At 36.8% G+C, this 15937-nt stretch overlaps 1 protein-coding gene and 1 pseudogene across 1 annotated transcript in view; both read right to left on the reverse strand.

Annotated features, from left to right (window-relative positions):
* The window catches only part of LOC141338024 (SLAM family member 6-like), a 384898-nt gene that overhangs the window by 188937 nt on the left and 180024 nt on the right, over positions 1-15937 (reverse strand). Inside the window, exon 3 of the mRNA XM_073843597.1 lies at positions 14785-14794. Coding sequence (XP_073699698.1) covers positions 14785-14794 — 10 coding nt within the window. The remainder of the gene's footprint in view (positions 1-14784; positions 14795-15937) is intronic.
* Positions 2097-3411, reverse strand: LOC141338880 (uncharacterized; annotated as a pseudogene).

A 15937-nucleotide genomic window follows, 5' to 3' on the forward strand; every position in this document is an offset into this window, starting at 1 on the left:
AAGGGATTGGGGAATCACGTATTTTTCAGTGGGCGTGGCTTTCGACGTCACGCTCGGACGTGGGCGGGGGTGTATCGGGGATGGGTGTGACTTCTGACATCACCCGTGGATGTGGGCGGGGTTGGATGTCCACCGCAGGCTGCAGCGAGCCCTACTTGACTTTATCAGCTCCGATGAAAGCACATAACTCGTGAATGGTGTGGGATTCAAAATCCCTTCCTTGATCACTGAGAAAGCGACCCGGGAGACCATAATGAACAATGAAATTTTCCCTGAATGCTTTTGTGATGGTTTTAGCTTTCTGGTCTTTCGTTGGTAGCACCACAGCAAGTTTAGTAAAGTGGTTGGTAATGACTAATATATTCCCAATGTCATGGTTGTCAGGCTCAAGAGACAAATAATCCGTACACACTAAGTGGAAATGTGGTCTGTATGGATTCCATAGGTGCTGCTTTTTGAGGGTTTACTTTCCTCCTAAAACATCTCTCACAGGTATGACATCTGTCCTCAATATCCCTTGCCATCTTCGGCCAAAAGAATCTAGCACGAGCTAGGTCAAGGGCACGCTCGTAGCCTAGGTGGCCTACCTCATCATGAACACCCTTCAGGGCTCTTTCCCTGCACTGTTGAGGCAGAACTATCTGATGAATCACAGCCCTATGAGTAGTCCACTTCTGGTATAACACTCCATCTCGTAGTTCAAGCCTGTTCCACTCTCTCAGGAGCAACTTGACTTCAAGGGATTCGAGCTTGGTCTGTCGGAAGTTAGGTTTCTGATCTAGTTCCACAAAAGAAATTATTATTTTTAAAGATGAATCTCTGAGCTCCGTACCAGTCATCACGGGTCATTCCAGGGATGGTCTCGTAACCTGGACAGGCAAAACTCTTAGAGACAGATGAAGCATTTAAAGCCAAGGACTCTGCAAGAACAACCTCTGGTGCATTGGAAACTTCGCTTGACAACACAACTGAATGGCGGTCAGACAGTGCAGAGAGTGTTTCGGTGGAGAAAACCTCTGTTTCCTTACATAGCCACCGTTTTAAGTCTATAATAGCCCTCTTCTCTTCAAGGAATGCATCATCTTCCTCTGGCAGACTCTGTGGTCTCCTAGACAATCTGTCAGCATCCTTATTTGCAGATCCAGCTCTATACTTTATATTGAATCTGTATGTGGATAACTGTGCAAGCCAGCAGTGTCCCACGGCATCAAGTTCCGCTGTGGTTAGCACATATGTCAGAGGATTATTGTTGGTGAGTACTGTAAATTGAGTGCCATAGAGATAATCACTGAATTTCTCACAGACAGCCCATTTCAAAGCTAGATATTCTAATTTATGGGTAGGGTAATTCCTTTCACTTTTGGAGAGTCACACGAAGCTTGCCCTCCTGCTCCTGATAGAGAGCTGTGCCCAACCCCTCTCTACAGGCGTCCGTATGCAAGACATAGGGAAGTTGCGGGTTTGCGAAGGCAAGGATTGGTGCAGAAGTCAGTTTGTCTATCAAAGTTCTGAATGCACTTTCAAACTCAACTGTCCACTCTTCACCAAGGGGAACATTGGGATTGGCAGGAGTGTTTGGTTTCTCTCTTTTATAGATCTTCCCCTTTTTTCTTGGAGAACTATACCCTGCAGTTAGGCAATTTTATGGCTTGGCTGTTTTAGAGTAACCTTTGACGATAAGACCCAGCGAAGCCTAGGAAACATTTTAGCTGTAGCGAATTTGGCTCAAAAGGGAAATGTATATAAGTAGTTACAATTAATTTTGATTAATGACAATTATTTATATTAGCCACCAGTAGTAACTGTAGCAGGATTAAATCGTCATCGCCTAATCTGTTTGTCTAGCGAACATTCAGGGTAATTTCATATAAACTCTAATTAATGATATTTTCTTGGCCACAGAAAAATAACATTCTTACAGTATTAATGCATTAGAGCATGTAGCTTGATCGGAAATCATAAAGGGACATTAATTTGCAAGGCAGAATTAGAGACTCGTGTAATTTGTGCACAAGAGTTTTATTAACTAATGACTAACACATAACTAATCTAAACAAACAAACATACAATCACTCATACATGTTACATGGGAAGAGTAGGAGGATGGCTAGAAAAGTACAGGAAAAGGGTGGTGAGGCTGAGCTGACCATCTGAAAGGACCATCAGTTTCTAATTCAAAGCACAGTATACGATAGCTTACACAAAACCACTGTTTAGTGGAAGGAACGATACTCGCATCCGAGCGAGAGTCTTGTGGAGAAATCCAACTTGTCTAAATGCACAAATCATAATCATCATTTGTCAATTATTCTGATTACTTCTAACATTTTAATATATGTAAGAATTGGCATGCACAGTTGATTAACTACAACACTTTTGGGGTTGTTTGTTGTAAAGTCATGCTTTTATATAAAATATCTAAAGTTTTGTAATTTTAATGTCTCATTGTCATTATTTGTTTCTCGCCCCTCTTGCACATGTAATGTGGTTTCTAGGCATTACTTAGATGATAATCAGTGATAGCGGTCATATTCAGAATTATTGGGTTACTTCAATAAAGCCAGTATTTCACCAATATTCTCCCTCAAAGTATTTATGAGATCCGATACAGTCTGACTGTAGATGAGACGATTCTCTGCAACATTTTCTGCTGCCTTCATCACATCTTCCATGGCTTTTATCACAGGTTCCCAGAGGATGAAGCGCTGAGTTTGTCTCTCCATTACAGTGACTCTTCCACTAAGAATGGTCAGAAGGTTCACAGCCCTCCTAACCATTTCCTGAATATCAGCTGTGAAATGTAAATTCTGCTTTAACTCTTCGATCTCCCTCTCTCTCGCATTTTCAGCATCCCTTATTGCATTTGAAGCCTTAACAATTTCGCTGGTTCCCACAGCCATCATTACTATACCTAGTGGAAAGCAAGAAATCATATCAGCCACAAATATTAGTTAGTTGTACTTGTTACGATTATGATAAAAAGTAGTAGTGGATCAGAGAGGATTTCTCACCAGGAATCCATCCTACAATTGGTATTGCAGCCAGTACAGCCCCTCCAATTGTTACACCTGTACCTCTGTTATGTCTAGCTCTCTGTCTTTGTATTTCTTCAGATTTATCTGTGGCATTGCATTTTTCTTTGTTCTGCTGTTCAGCATTTTCTTTTTCTTTAGTAAGTTGCTTCATGTATTCTTCTAAATATTTACGTCTTTTTTCAATCTCTGTCATTGAGTTTTTCAGGTACTGCTCAGCATTCTCAATATGGTTCCTCGTTTGTTTAATAGTGGAGCCCATGCTAGTTGTTTGACCAACTTGTGCATCCAAGAGAAACTTGCAGGCGTTACAGATAGAGACAATTCCCTTATTTAGAAGTTGAAGAACTCTCCATAGAGCAGTCTCCTGCAAATCCATAACACTACCAGTTTGAAAGATAAGGAAAGAGAAAAATATTTATTTTGTTTTCACATCATATCAATATTAAATTATCATTCACATTTACTTTACTTCACAATACTTAAATACTAAATACACAATAGATTAAAAAATTATTAAGCAATAAATCAATATTAAAGTCATAATCAAAATCAAATTTTCCATTATTCATGAGCATTCCATAAAAAATAAGCCTTAAAACTACTAGAAAAATGTTACATATAATAAACAAAAGTAAATAGCACAAATAACCCCAAACATACAGATGTAATATGACGAAATGACTTGACAGTTGCATTAGACAATTGCATTATAACCTTTTGCAAACATACCTGAAAGTGATGTAGGCTTTATCTTGCAGTTTCTTTCTTGTTAAAGGTATGCTTCTTCATTCATGGGGATGAAGTCTGTGTGTGATGGAGTCTTAGCTGCTTTTATAAACTGCATCTAGAAATCCCCTGGTTTTCAAGGAAGAAGGGACACTTACTGTAAGTCACGTGTGATCAATGATTATGCATATTGGCCTGCAGTCAAGCACGTCTTACTGCAGTCAATCCATGTCCACAACACTCAGCAACCAACCCACCCACCCACTGCTAACACATCCAGCTCAACACTGCTTATTAACTGACTGTAAATGACCATATTGTTATTAAGAGTGGGAAAGACCCACTTAACATTTAATCTATAAACCACACTAGTATCTAGTTTAATATTACTAGTACTCATTTTTTTAGATTCTAGTATATTTTCCATTAACTACTAGTAGGCTACTTATTCATTACATACTAGTGCTTATTCTTTAGGAGCTTATTTCTTAGGTAATAGTGTTTATTATTTAGGTTATTTAAAAAAAGTTTTTTTTTTACTAGTACTTATTCATAAGATATTAGTACTTATTTTTCAGAGACTAGTATTTATTCCAGTAGTGACTATTTAATTATCAATTTATTATAATTATTATTATTGTTTGTACAAACATTATACAATTTTAAAACAGTTTTGTTTTCAAATACATCTCTGAAAGATATCTAATATGATAATCTATGACTTTGTTGTTGTTGATTCTCAGGTGTGTTTAATGTTTATACAAATGAATGAACCAAGATGATATCAGTGATGGAGGGAAATTCTCTCACTGATGTTTCTGAAATACATAGAGATGATGTCAAACACAAGAGTTTCAGTATTGCTTTCTATGGTGAGTGAACCAAAAAGTGAAAGTGAATGTGAGTGGCGTAGCCCATGAATTTGTGCTCTGTATTTTAACTCCTCCAAGTGCGTGCACACACACACACACACACACACACACACACACACACACACACACACACACACACACACACACACACACACACACACACACACACACACACACCATGAACACACACAGAGTAGTCAGCAGTGTGCCTGCCTCTAAAAAATCATATTAAAAGACACTTTATTTTAAAACAATTGTAAATCTGAACCATCTGGATGTGGATTGTCATTTATTGATCTATGTGATCTATGATGAATGAGGATCTTTTACATCCTTTTCGGTAACTGATTGTTCCACAGTTAATGCTTATTTTTCTTTAGTGCTTCTCAGCTGTTCCTGTCATTATTGACTCTCCTCAAAATACTCTAGTAGAAAGATCATTAAGTCAGAATTGCTCATTACTGTGTTCAGTGGTGAATGTGAGTAATGTGACTCTCTCCTGGTACAAAGGAAACAGTTTATTGTCCAACATCAGTGCATCTGATCTCAGCATCAGTCTCTCTCTCGATGTCCAGCATCAGTGCGTCTGATCTCTCTAATGATAAATACTTTCCTATAAGACAAATTAAATGTTCTGCTAGGGTATCTTTTAGATCAGTGGTTCTCAAACTGGGGTACGCGTACCCCTAGGGGTACCTGAGGTGATGGAAGGGGACGTGAACAAAATGCTGAGCTTTGCCATTCATTTAATTCTACCCCAATTAAAGGAACATTAAAACCAAGCATGTATTTCTGACAAGCAAAATGCCACTTTTATTATAAAAAAGGAAAATGGGAGTGCTGTAAACAATCAAACGACATCGAATTACCTCATCTCTTGCGGTCAAAACTCACTGTATCCACACCAGCAGCATGCGTATGATAGGATGCCATTGCCCGCAGAGGAAGCTGCTTTAGCAAACTGCGCTGCTGTTCATTGTGTCTTTAACCTTTTCACACGCGAGTTTAAAATATTCTATCTAACCCCAAAGAGTGAGTTTTTTTTAGGCGACCGTTATTTTAGAATGTTGGCATTACTGTTTCCATGGCGACCCGTCATGTGACACACCGCAGCCACAATAGCACTGTAAGACACATGGATCGCTTTTATTTCGTTTTCCCTTTTTTATCATTAATATTTACAAGCATGCTCGCTATATTATGAAATATCTGATATTCCGATTTCGAAATATGTGCAAGTAAATTTATTTAAAAGTCCAAACACTTTTATTATGACCGTGTTAGTTATTCTATACCGGGTGATGGGCGCCGCCATGTTTGTTCGCGCTGAATCCGAGCTGTGGGATTTAACACGCAAATGCATCCTCTCCTCCCGAAAGACATTAAAGTAAGTCTCTGGTGAGCTGGGAGAAGAGGAGAGTGAACTTTAGAGTTACCTACATAATCTGTATATGATATCAATAAAATATGTTGTCAGAATATATTTGTAGGATCATTATTGCCGCTTCCATAGACATCAGTGTGTATTTTACAAACTATAAATGCATGGTTTTGCTAGTACTTATGTGTATTTAAATATCTGAAACCTAAAATAAGCATTATATGGTTGAAAACACTTAATAGTTGTGATAATATGACAAGCACTCAGCGCGTCCGATCTGGCTCAGAGCCAGCAAAAGCGCCAAAACAGATTTGAATTCAGCAGCTGATCACGTGATGCGGCGAACGTTCGAATCACACCGGTGTGATCGTACGCTCCAGGGACCAGCCAAGACAAATCACACCGGTGTGATCGTACGTTCTAAAGGGTTAACCTCCTGAGACCCCGCCCATTGACTTGTGTCCTCTGTAGTGGACCTTGTGTTTTCATGAATTTTCTTTGAATTTTTTGAGCTACTGTGTCAAGTCCTGTTGTACTGTGCAGAGGACATCCTGGGCTTTCTAGTGATATGTCATTTGATTGGCTGGCATGCTAGGAACCACTTCTTACACTGAATCCAAAATGGCCGGCATACAAATGAGCACATTTTATGGGAAGGAGAGAGATATGTAAAATTTTGCTTTTTTACATGTTTTTTACTATTATTATCACATATATATTTGTTTATTAAAGTGTCAGTAACAATACATTTAGCTTTCAAAGCTGTTAAATTGTTTATGTTTCAAAATATCATCCTTTTTTAAATGTCAACTACTGTATAGTGGACATCAGGACCATCTTAATGTAATTAATGACTGCATGTTGTAGGAGGCAGAACTGAAGCAGAGAGGATTTTTATAAGATAGTTGAGGGAGACTCTGACTTAGAGCTGTCAGATGAGGAGAGAGATGAGGATAAATTAGAATGTAACATACAAGAAGATGTTGAAGAAGAGGAAGAAATTGGAGGAGACTCAGATGAGCAGACTGAGACAGACACAGAGACAGAAAGGGAAGAACAGGATAATCAATTCAAGAACTTTTTCACAGTAAATGATTAGGTTCTGATGATATTTACATAAGGTCTTTTTATTTTGTACATTTTTATATGCACAGATGGTTTATGTATTTGATGGGAAATAAATAAAGTCTTATTCTAAATTGTTCTATCTGTATGGATTATGATACTATATTTGTGAGATGGGTGAGAGCTGTAGATAAACTCAAATACCAATTGAAAAAAAAAAGCTCATGTGCAAAGCTTTATATTAAAGTACATACTATTTTATGAAAAAAGAAACCTCTGAAATCAAAAGTCAGAAAAGTACCATTATATCTCACTTTCAAAGGAAACTGCGTTTCTCTTCGTGCACTATGGCACAGTAGCAGCTCAGGATGAGCGTTTCAATAAAGTTTGCCTTTTTGCTCGTTATTTAGGTCAGTGTGGCTTTGTGGTGTCTGGGCTCAATCTTTGTCATCTGTTGTTTTTGTACATACTTTACATGTTCAAGATTCAATAACATTTTAGCTTGGCAGTTTGAGAAAGCAATTCACAGTTGGATTATTTCTTGAATTTCTGACGTTCTCACTTCAGGAGTTTGACATTTTCAGACACATTTGGAGGAATATGATATCAAACGTTGCATTTGTCTGTCTGTGTGTGTTTGTCACAAAATGTAAGTTGATTTTTATTTAATTTCAACTAAATTGATGTACCTGATAAACCAACATGTGTATATGAAAACTGGACTAATAAACTTACTACATCAACCAAAATGAAATGCAAGCCCATTTTGAATTCATTTATAATTTGGGAAAGCAGTTAACAACTTAAGTGATTTCAGTACACCGCTAGTGTTAATGTCAGTAATGTATAGACACTAAAAAATTATGTCATTTTATCTATAAACAACAACAAATCTGAAATGATAATCTATTATTTGTCGTTGACTTTTTTTCCAGGTGGGTTTGATGTGTACACAGCTGAAACAGAGATATCAGTGATGGAGGGAGATTCTGTCTCTCTAAACACTGATGTTACTGAAATGCAGAGAGATGATCACATACTGTGGACATTCAGACTTCACAATTCAGAGACTCGTATAGCTGAAATCTATAAATGGATCAGCTATGTTTATGATAGTGGTGAGAATGAGAGATTCCGAGACAGACTACAGATAAATAAGCAGACAGGATCTCTGACCATCACAAACATCAACAAATCACACTCTGGACTTTATAAAGTACAGAGGATCAATGAAGATGCCGAACACAAGAGCTTCAGTATTGCTGTCTATGGTGAGAAAACTCAGTAGATCTTTTACTTTTATTGTGCTGTATGCAAACTGTTGAATGGTGATAGTGTCAGGAATTGGTTTATTGACAGTTTAAAATTTTTTTTTTTACCATTTTTTACATAACGAGCTGCTGCATCAATGCAGAAAAACATATTAGCGTTCTAATTGTGCAGTACACATCATCTGGATGAAGTTTCATAGAACCTTTTCTCTGTTACAGGAAAATTCCAGGATTTATATTTAATTCCACTTTCAAGAATGTGTGTGCTGCTGCTGCTGCTGCTCATTTCTGCATGTGTTTTACTGTTGCTGCAAAAAAATCAGAGGGTATTACAACAACTGACATGACAAACATGATTTTAAACACAAAAATTCGATTTATTATAGTTGTAATATGAAAACTGTTTATTATAATCTAAAATATCAATGTAGCAGAATCAGCAGCTGATGTTAAATATACTCAACATCTGCATGTGTTTGTGTTTTTAGATGAGAAAAGCCTGTCAGGATACACAAAGATCATCTACCGTCTGCAGATCTGACAGATCACTGATCATCACCCCATAATACACCACAACTCATCAGGACTGATTTATGTTAAATATGACTGATTTCATTTCACAGTCATGATGATTCTTCATGTTTGTCTGCTTTCAAAGATAAAACTCAACTGAACTGCAACATGAAGTATTGTAAATCATTCATCATTCACATACTCATTTTCTTTGATCAAATGTATTAATAACTAACCAAAAGAGTCAAAGAATGCTAATCATGCAATTTAACAAGTTTAAAGTCTAATAGAAATAAAAATAATATTATACTATATAATAACAATTAGGGGGCTGTATTGTATCTGTATGTTTTCTTATTATTTTCGTCCAATGGGAGTCTATGGCAGCCCTATGAAGGGAACATAGGAAATTGGTGAAATTTGGCACACTTGTAGTGATGGCCATGAATAGTGATCTGACCAACTTTGGGGTCTCTGGTGCCATCTCTATGGCGCCACCACTAGTTAACAAACTCCTGAACCCCTAATTCTAGAAAAAAGAAACTTAGTACACCTGATTCCTCTTTTACTGCTGATCACAATCAGTGGCCATTTTGAAAAGTACAGTATTCTGTTTTTTGCTACTCCTCCTTGAAAATGTATCCAATTCCCAAAATTGGCTCAGATGATCTTTGGACTGAGCTGCACAGAAATGACTGAACACTTTCTTTTTTTTTTTCATCTTTGTTCAAAGTAAACAAGGTTGACCCAAAATTGGTTCAGAGGCTATATCTTGGCCAAACTTTGATCAATTGAAATGAAACTTGGTACTCTTCATCAAAACCATCCTCTGAGGGTCCATGCCAAAGTTGGGAACAGTGCCACCTATGGGTCGTGAGATACTAAAAATGTACATTTTTGCTTATAACTTTCAAACTGTTTGTCAGAAAATTATGTTCTTGGTGTCTGTGAATTCCTTGGTTCATGATGAGGATATCAATCTTGGCAGGATTGGCTGAAACATATGTCCACCATTTTGAAATGCGACAGTTTGCAATATATTTTGAACTTTTTGACATATCTACACAAACATTGGTAGGGATCATCGACAGCATGTCCCAGAGCCACCTAGTGATCATGCTAATTGGTTAGCATGCTAACCAGTTGCCATTTGTTCTAATGTGGCTCTTCAGTTATCAGGTTAACCATAAACTACTTTAGTATTAAGTTAGCTTAGCATGCTAATCTGTCTATAATGCTAATTCATGCTTTTGTGAGCTCATTCTCACTCCATTCTCTTCTGGAGCCTGTTGAATCTGATCAATCCTTCTGAACTGGCTGTTTTTCATGTGCATTCAATTTCTTCCTCCTTTGCACTGCGCTACAGCCCTTAAGGGGCTTGGCCCCGCAATCGCTACTTGCAGTTATATTAATAATTATTTTTGTTTATTTGATATTAATAAAGGCATAAATGTGTTCGGCATGTTGATTGTAGATAAATCTGCCCACTTACTACGTACTAAAACATGAATTTGTACTAAAACAGCATCATAGATGCACAAGAGTGTTTAAAATGAAAATTAATAAACATTGATTTCTCTTATGGATGTTTTATGATGTTTATTTAAAGTTCATTCAGTATTAATCTGTTTTAAATAATTCACTTGAAATAAATTTGTCATCATATTGCAAGTGTGAACCAGCACATTCTGATGTTTTGGAGTCAGATCTTCTGTTATTAAGGTCAGTAACCCCCGGTTTCACAGACAAGACTTAAGCCTAGTCCTAGACTAAAATGTAAGTCTGAGCTGTTTCACCTAATAAACTTGCACTGGCTGATCTTAAAATATATCAGTGTTTTTGTTTTGTCTTAAGATGCGCACCAGTAATGTTTTTTTTCTAAGCATGTTTATAAAAATTACTGAAATGTCCTAATTGAACTATGGCCTAATCCTGGCTTAGTCTAAGCCTTGTCTGTGAAACCGGGGCTAAATGTGGTAGTTTAATCTGCTGTGAGGATCTTCAGGTAATGCATATAATGTTAGACGACGTGTGTTTGTGTGTGTTCATGTTCATGAAAGTGTGAAATGTGCGGTTTATTCTTACAACCACAAATTAACCTTCTGAAAGCCGGTTAGACTCAGAAATACCTGGAATTGAGAGTTTTCTGATGAAGAGCAATACAGAATGATATTGTGATGAATGAATTGTTCGTTCAATATGTTTAAGAAATGCACTGAGAGGAAAACAAATAATATATTGAACTTAGATCAGACATTGAACTTGAACAAAGACCACTAAAACCAGTTTACTTTTCATTTATCAATGTAGATTTTGGGAAGTAGCTGCATATTATTAATCTGCAGTGCACACTAAAAGATTCAGTTTTTTCCCTCAGACTTTGTCCACTGAAGAAGCTGTAATCGGATTGGTCATCTTGATTGTTTATGACATCAGATCTAGAGGAGTTCAGTACACTCTTAAAAACAAAGGTGCTTTAAAAGGTTTTTTAAAAGCGATGCTATAGATGAACCATTATTGGTTCCACAAAGAACCATTCGGTCAAAGGTTCTTTAAAGAAAGATCTATTTCTTACCTTTTTATAATCTGAAGAACCTTCTTTCACCACAAAGAACCTTTTGTGAAACAGAAAGGTTCTTCACATGTTAAAGGTTCTTCATGAAACCATTTAGACAAAACAATAAAACAGACACCAGGGGGCAATGTTTTTTTTTATTATTCCACAACACAGCAGGATAGGTTTGTTTTGAGTTTGAAGATTTCAAGAGAAGAATTCATTGAATCCTGCCAAGAGTAAAATAAAAATCATATTAAGAACTAACTAAGCTGGTTGTTGTACTTTTCCCCAATAAAAGCTCTCAAGAGCTCTTTACACCAAACTCATCAGTTGTAGCATGGATCAACCTCAGGCTTAGATTTTCTTCTGAAAAGGCCAACAAGTGTCCGAAATCATTTAAAATAAAATTTAATATTAAATATAATTATAATTTAATATTACCATTCATTCCTTAATTTCATGTAATCAATGAAAATACAAAATGTTGCGGAAAGCCTGACAAGAGTTTCACAGGATGTGGTTTGTAAGTGTGAGATGAGGGAAATGCAGTCACATAACGTAAAAGTAATGTTTTCATTCTCTTAAAGGAATAGTTCACCCTAAAATAAACATTCTGTCATATTTACACTATAAAAAGTTTTCACCTGTTTCAACTTAAAAACATAAGGTTAGCAGCTGCCTTAAAATGTTAAGTTAAAACAACTTAAGTTATTTAAACTCAAATAATTTTATTAAAATCAACTAATTTTGATTGTAAAAAGTTAAAATGACTTGTAGTTTTAAGCTGATTTTACTTAAAAAACTTGTTTTTTAAGTTGAATCTGGTGAAAACTTTTTACAGTAAACATCTCTAACGTTCATTCTTCAGAAGAAGACAAAATAATATATTTTGGCAAATGTCTTAGTGTTTTTGTTGATACAGTAAAAGTCAGTGAGGTCCACTATTGGTAAGAAATTAAAACTCTAAGTATAAATGCAAATCATTTACTTCCTGTTTTATACACTGAGAGCAGAGTAACCATAATGAAAATGAAGAGGTTCTTCATGCACTGTGACATATTTTCCGTTTCTGAGTCAAAGTGAAATGTTCTGTAGTCTTTGAAGGCTATTGGCTAAAGACTGGTGAACAAATGTGGTGAGTGTGCTGTGAGCATTTATGCAGTGTTGGGTTGGTGGGTTTAAGTAAAGAGCAGCTCCTCTCCTTAACCGGAAAATCATAGTAAACAGCCTTACTGCAAACTAATGTTGCAAACAAAAATATAGCAATGTTTTCAATCTTGAGGTGAATTCATTTTGCAGGTTAGAATCATTAATTCATGTATGCATAATTCACTAAGATTCCCTTATTTGTTCAAGCAAAACATGCTCAAAGTATTCTTTATTATTAGATGTTCAGATGTACAGATGTTATCATTACAGCACCTCACAGGAAGATACTGAAAAGCTTCTCAACCAAACAGGAAATGATTGCAAACCCAATGCTCATCATCCTCTCTCTGTCTACAGAATTACTTTCAATTGCTTGTAAATCAGGTTTAATTATGTAAAACAGTTTCTTGGGTTTGACTATTTTTAAAGAATGTAAAGAAGATTTTCTCACTTATGAGATACAGAAAATAATGAAAAACTTTGTCTGCTATCAATGTCCATCAGTGGACTTACACATTAAATTCAGATATTTTTGGGCATAGAGCTACTTTTTTCCTCCAATTAACATGAGTCACAAGCCTTCAACTGACATAAACTTTATAAATACAGTCAGGTGAGATGAAGCACTTCAACCACATTTATTTGTTTTTGCTTGTGGTTTTTAATGTGGTGAATTCTACATTTTTAATATCTTCAGTTTACGTAGTCTTGTATGCATAGCCTAATTAAGCACTCTTTAGATAAGTCAAAACAAAAAGCCAACACAAACTCATTGTAATTTGGTTTCTACATAGAAAGCTATTTGAATAAGACCTTAGAGTTATATACAGAGTCTATTTGCTTGTCTTGTGTTAACAAACCCTAAAAAAAGAGAGAAGTGGAGTGAGCAGTAGCTCATTAACATTAACATTTAAAGAGATATGCACTGAAATGGGTCCCTGTGAACAGAGCTGTTGTTTACAGGGTAAAAAGGGTGTTGTTCACACCAGCAGTTCTCAGTTCCAGTCCTCGGCTGTATGTTTCTCTTAAGCCTCGTTTAGACTGTCAGCCCAAATCTGATTTTCTCCATATCTGGATGGAATCGGATTTGAATAACTGACTGTCCACACAGTCCTATCGCAACTGTTCAAATCCGATTTGTGTGTCCATAAGCACTCTTGCATTTTACGGAATGTGCCTTAGTTTCTATAGCAATGCCATTGCGTTGTTATGCCAAACTCTAAAATTGGCAATAACAGCGATACTGTTTGCAAAATAGATGTTGTCTTGCCGTGGATTATATTCATCTTCTAAAGCAGCGGCAGAAACCCAGGAAGCTGGAATGTGCAACTTTATTCTGTGCTGCTGTCTCCGCTGATTCAAAGAGGTGGGTATACTAGCCGTATATTGTCTTTTCCCGCTTGACTTCAGTTCGCAACAACACAAGCGTGTTTCTGCAAAGAAGTTTATGAATTTTTTTTTTACAAAAACATCTCACGTGTTTACGTTTTACGTGGTGTGAAAACGTGAATAAGCTTCGCCAAATCCGATCTGACGGATTTCCAGTAATCCGATTTGAATAGGAGTCCAAAGCACATACGAATGTAGTTCGAAACGGATTTGACCAAATTGGATTTCATGTAGTTTGTTGCTGTTCAGACTACCTAAATATGATCGAATTTCAATCGGATTTGCATAAAAATCTGATTTGGGCTGACAGTCTGAACAAGGCTTTATTACTCCAGATGTTTGTTCTATTTGACCACAAATGCCCTGTGAAGAGCACATATGTTTACATTTTTTTTTATCAACATGCCCTTTCATCTTCAACAAGTAGTTAAACTTTCACAAAAACCTGCTTGTTCATTCAGCTTACTGAATACAAACGGTAAATCTACTATGACCAGTGCAATGCAACTACTATTACAGATAGACTATTTCGTTAAAGAGAGAAGTCACAAAATATTAATGCAGAAAACTCAACCCTGAGAGAAATGTCATTCACTGTTTTTTTTTTTTTTTTTTTAAAGATAGTAGATGATTACAGACATGACTTACAAATTACATTACAGAATTTGTATTGATATACTGGTGATGAATGACTGCATTGTGCATACTTTGAGTACTGTACAGGTAGGGGGCACTACATGCAGGGCTGCAAATCATGAGATTTAGCTTACTTCGTCTTTGAATAACAAAATCACATATACTATAAAGTATACATACTATATAAAACTTACACTACTCTTTTCACAGTCGGCAAGTAACTACTTGTAAAAAAGTCCCTACTTAATAGAGTGTGCGAATGCGGATGCGGCCACAGACTTCTAGTTCAAGTCAAGATTTTATTTATACAGCACTTTTTACAATACAAGTTGTGTCAAAGCAACCTTACAGTATTAAAATAATAAAATAAAATGTCAATAATAATGCAAGAGTTCCATATTGCAACAAAGTCAAATTGGGGAGGACTCATCTGGTTCCCATGGCCTTGTGCCGGTGGCCGTTTAGGATAGGAGTTCTTTCTTGATGATCTGTCTCTGGGGCTCATCTAGTTGACACGGTATCCACTGACATTCGGCTGTAGGTGTTGATCCACCATCTGCTCATGGTTTGGACTGGATCCGGGGGACTCCAGTGACCATCTGATCTGGATACAGACTGGATCTGGTGGCTATGGTGACCTGGGAATAAGAAACAAACAGACTAATATTAATGTAGATGCAAGAGTTCCAAGTTGCCACAAAATCAGATTGGAGAGGACTCATCTGGTTTTCGCTCTCTTGCGTCGATGGCCGTCTAGGTGATGAGGTCTTCACTGATTATTTGTCTTTGATGTGGTCTCTGCTGACATTCAGGGCTGTAGAGGATATCTCTGGGTGCTGATGGGCACGGACTAGATCCGGGAGACTGCAGTGACCGTCTGATCTGGATACAGGTGGCTACGGTGACCTCGGAATAAGAAGGAAAGATACTAATATTAGCGTAGATGCCATTCTTCTTCTGATGCAACGAGTACATCAGGTGTTATAGGAAATGTCCCTGGTTCCGGTTGACCTAAATAATGCAGCCTAACAATCCTTTAACGGATTTGGATTATGAAATGTATTAAGTGTAGGCCAGCGTAGAATTGATTGTGCCACACCATTACTAGCATGAAAAACTAACAATTCATCTGAGCCTGATTTGCATAACCGATTCAGCTGTTTTTGACTACGTTGCAAGGTTCGTTAGACATTATGTAAATGTTGTGGCGATGCTGGCAACCCTTGGAATAAACCGTTTTCTTAAGTGGTATTCTTTTATTAAGCGATATTCTTGTTGTGGTGTACTTTTATACACAGCAGATGTCTCCCCCCACACCGCACACAGTGTACACAGATGGTCCA

This window comes from Garra rufa, chromosome 7, assembly GCF_049309525.1.
Source record: "Garra rufa chromosome 7, GarRuf1.0, whole genome shotgun sequence".
In the NCBI taxonomy this organism is placed as follows: Eukaryota; Metazoa; Chordata; class Actinopteri; order Cypriniformes; family Cyprinidae; genus Garra; species Garra rufa.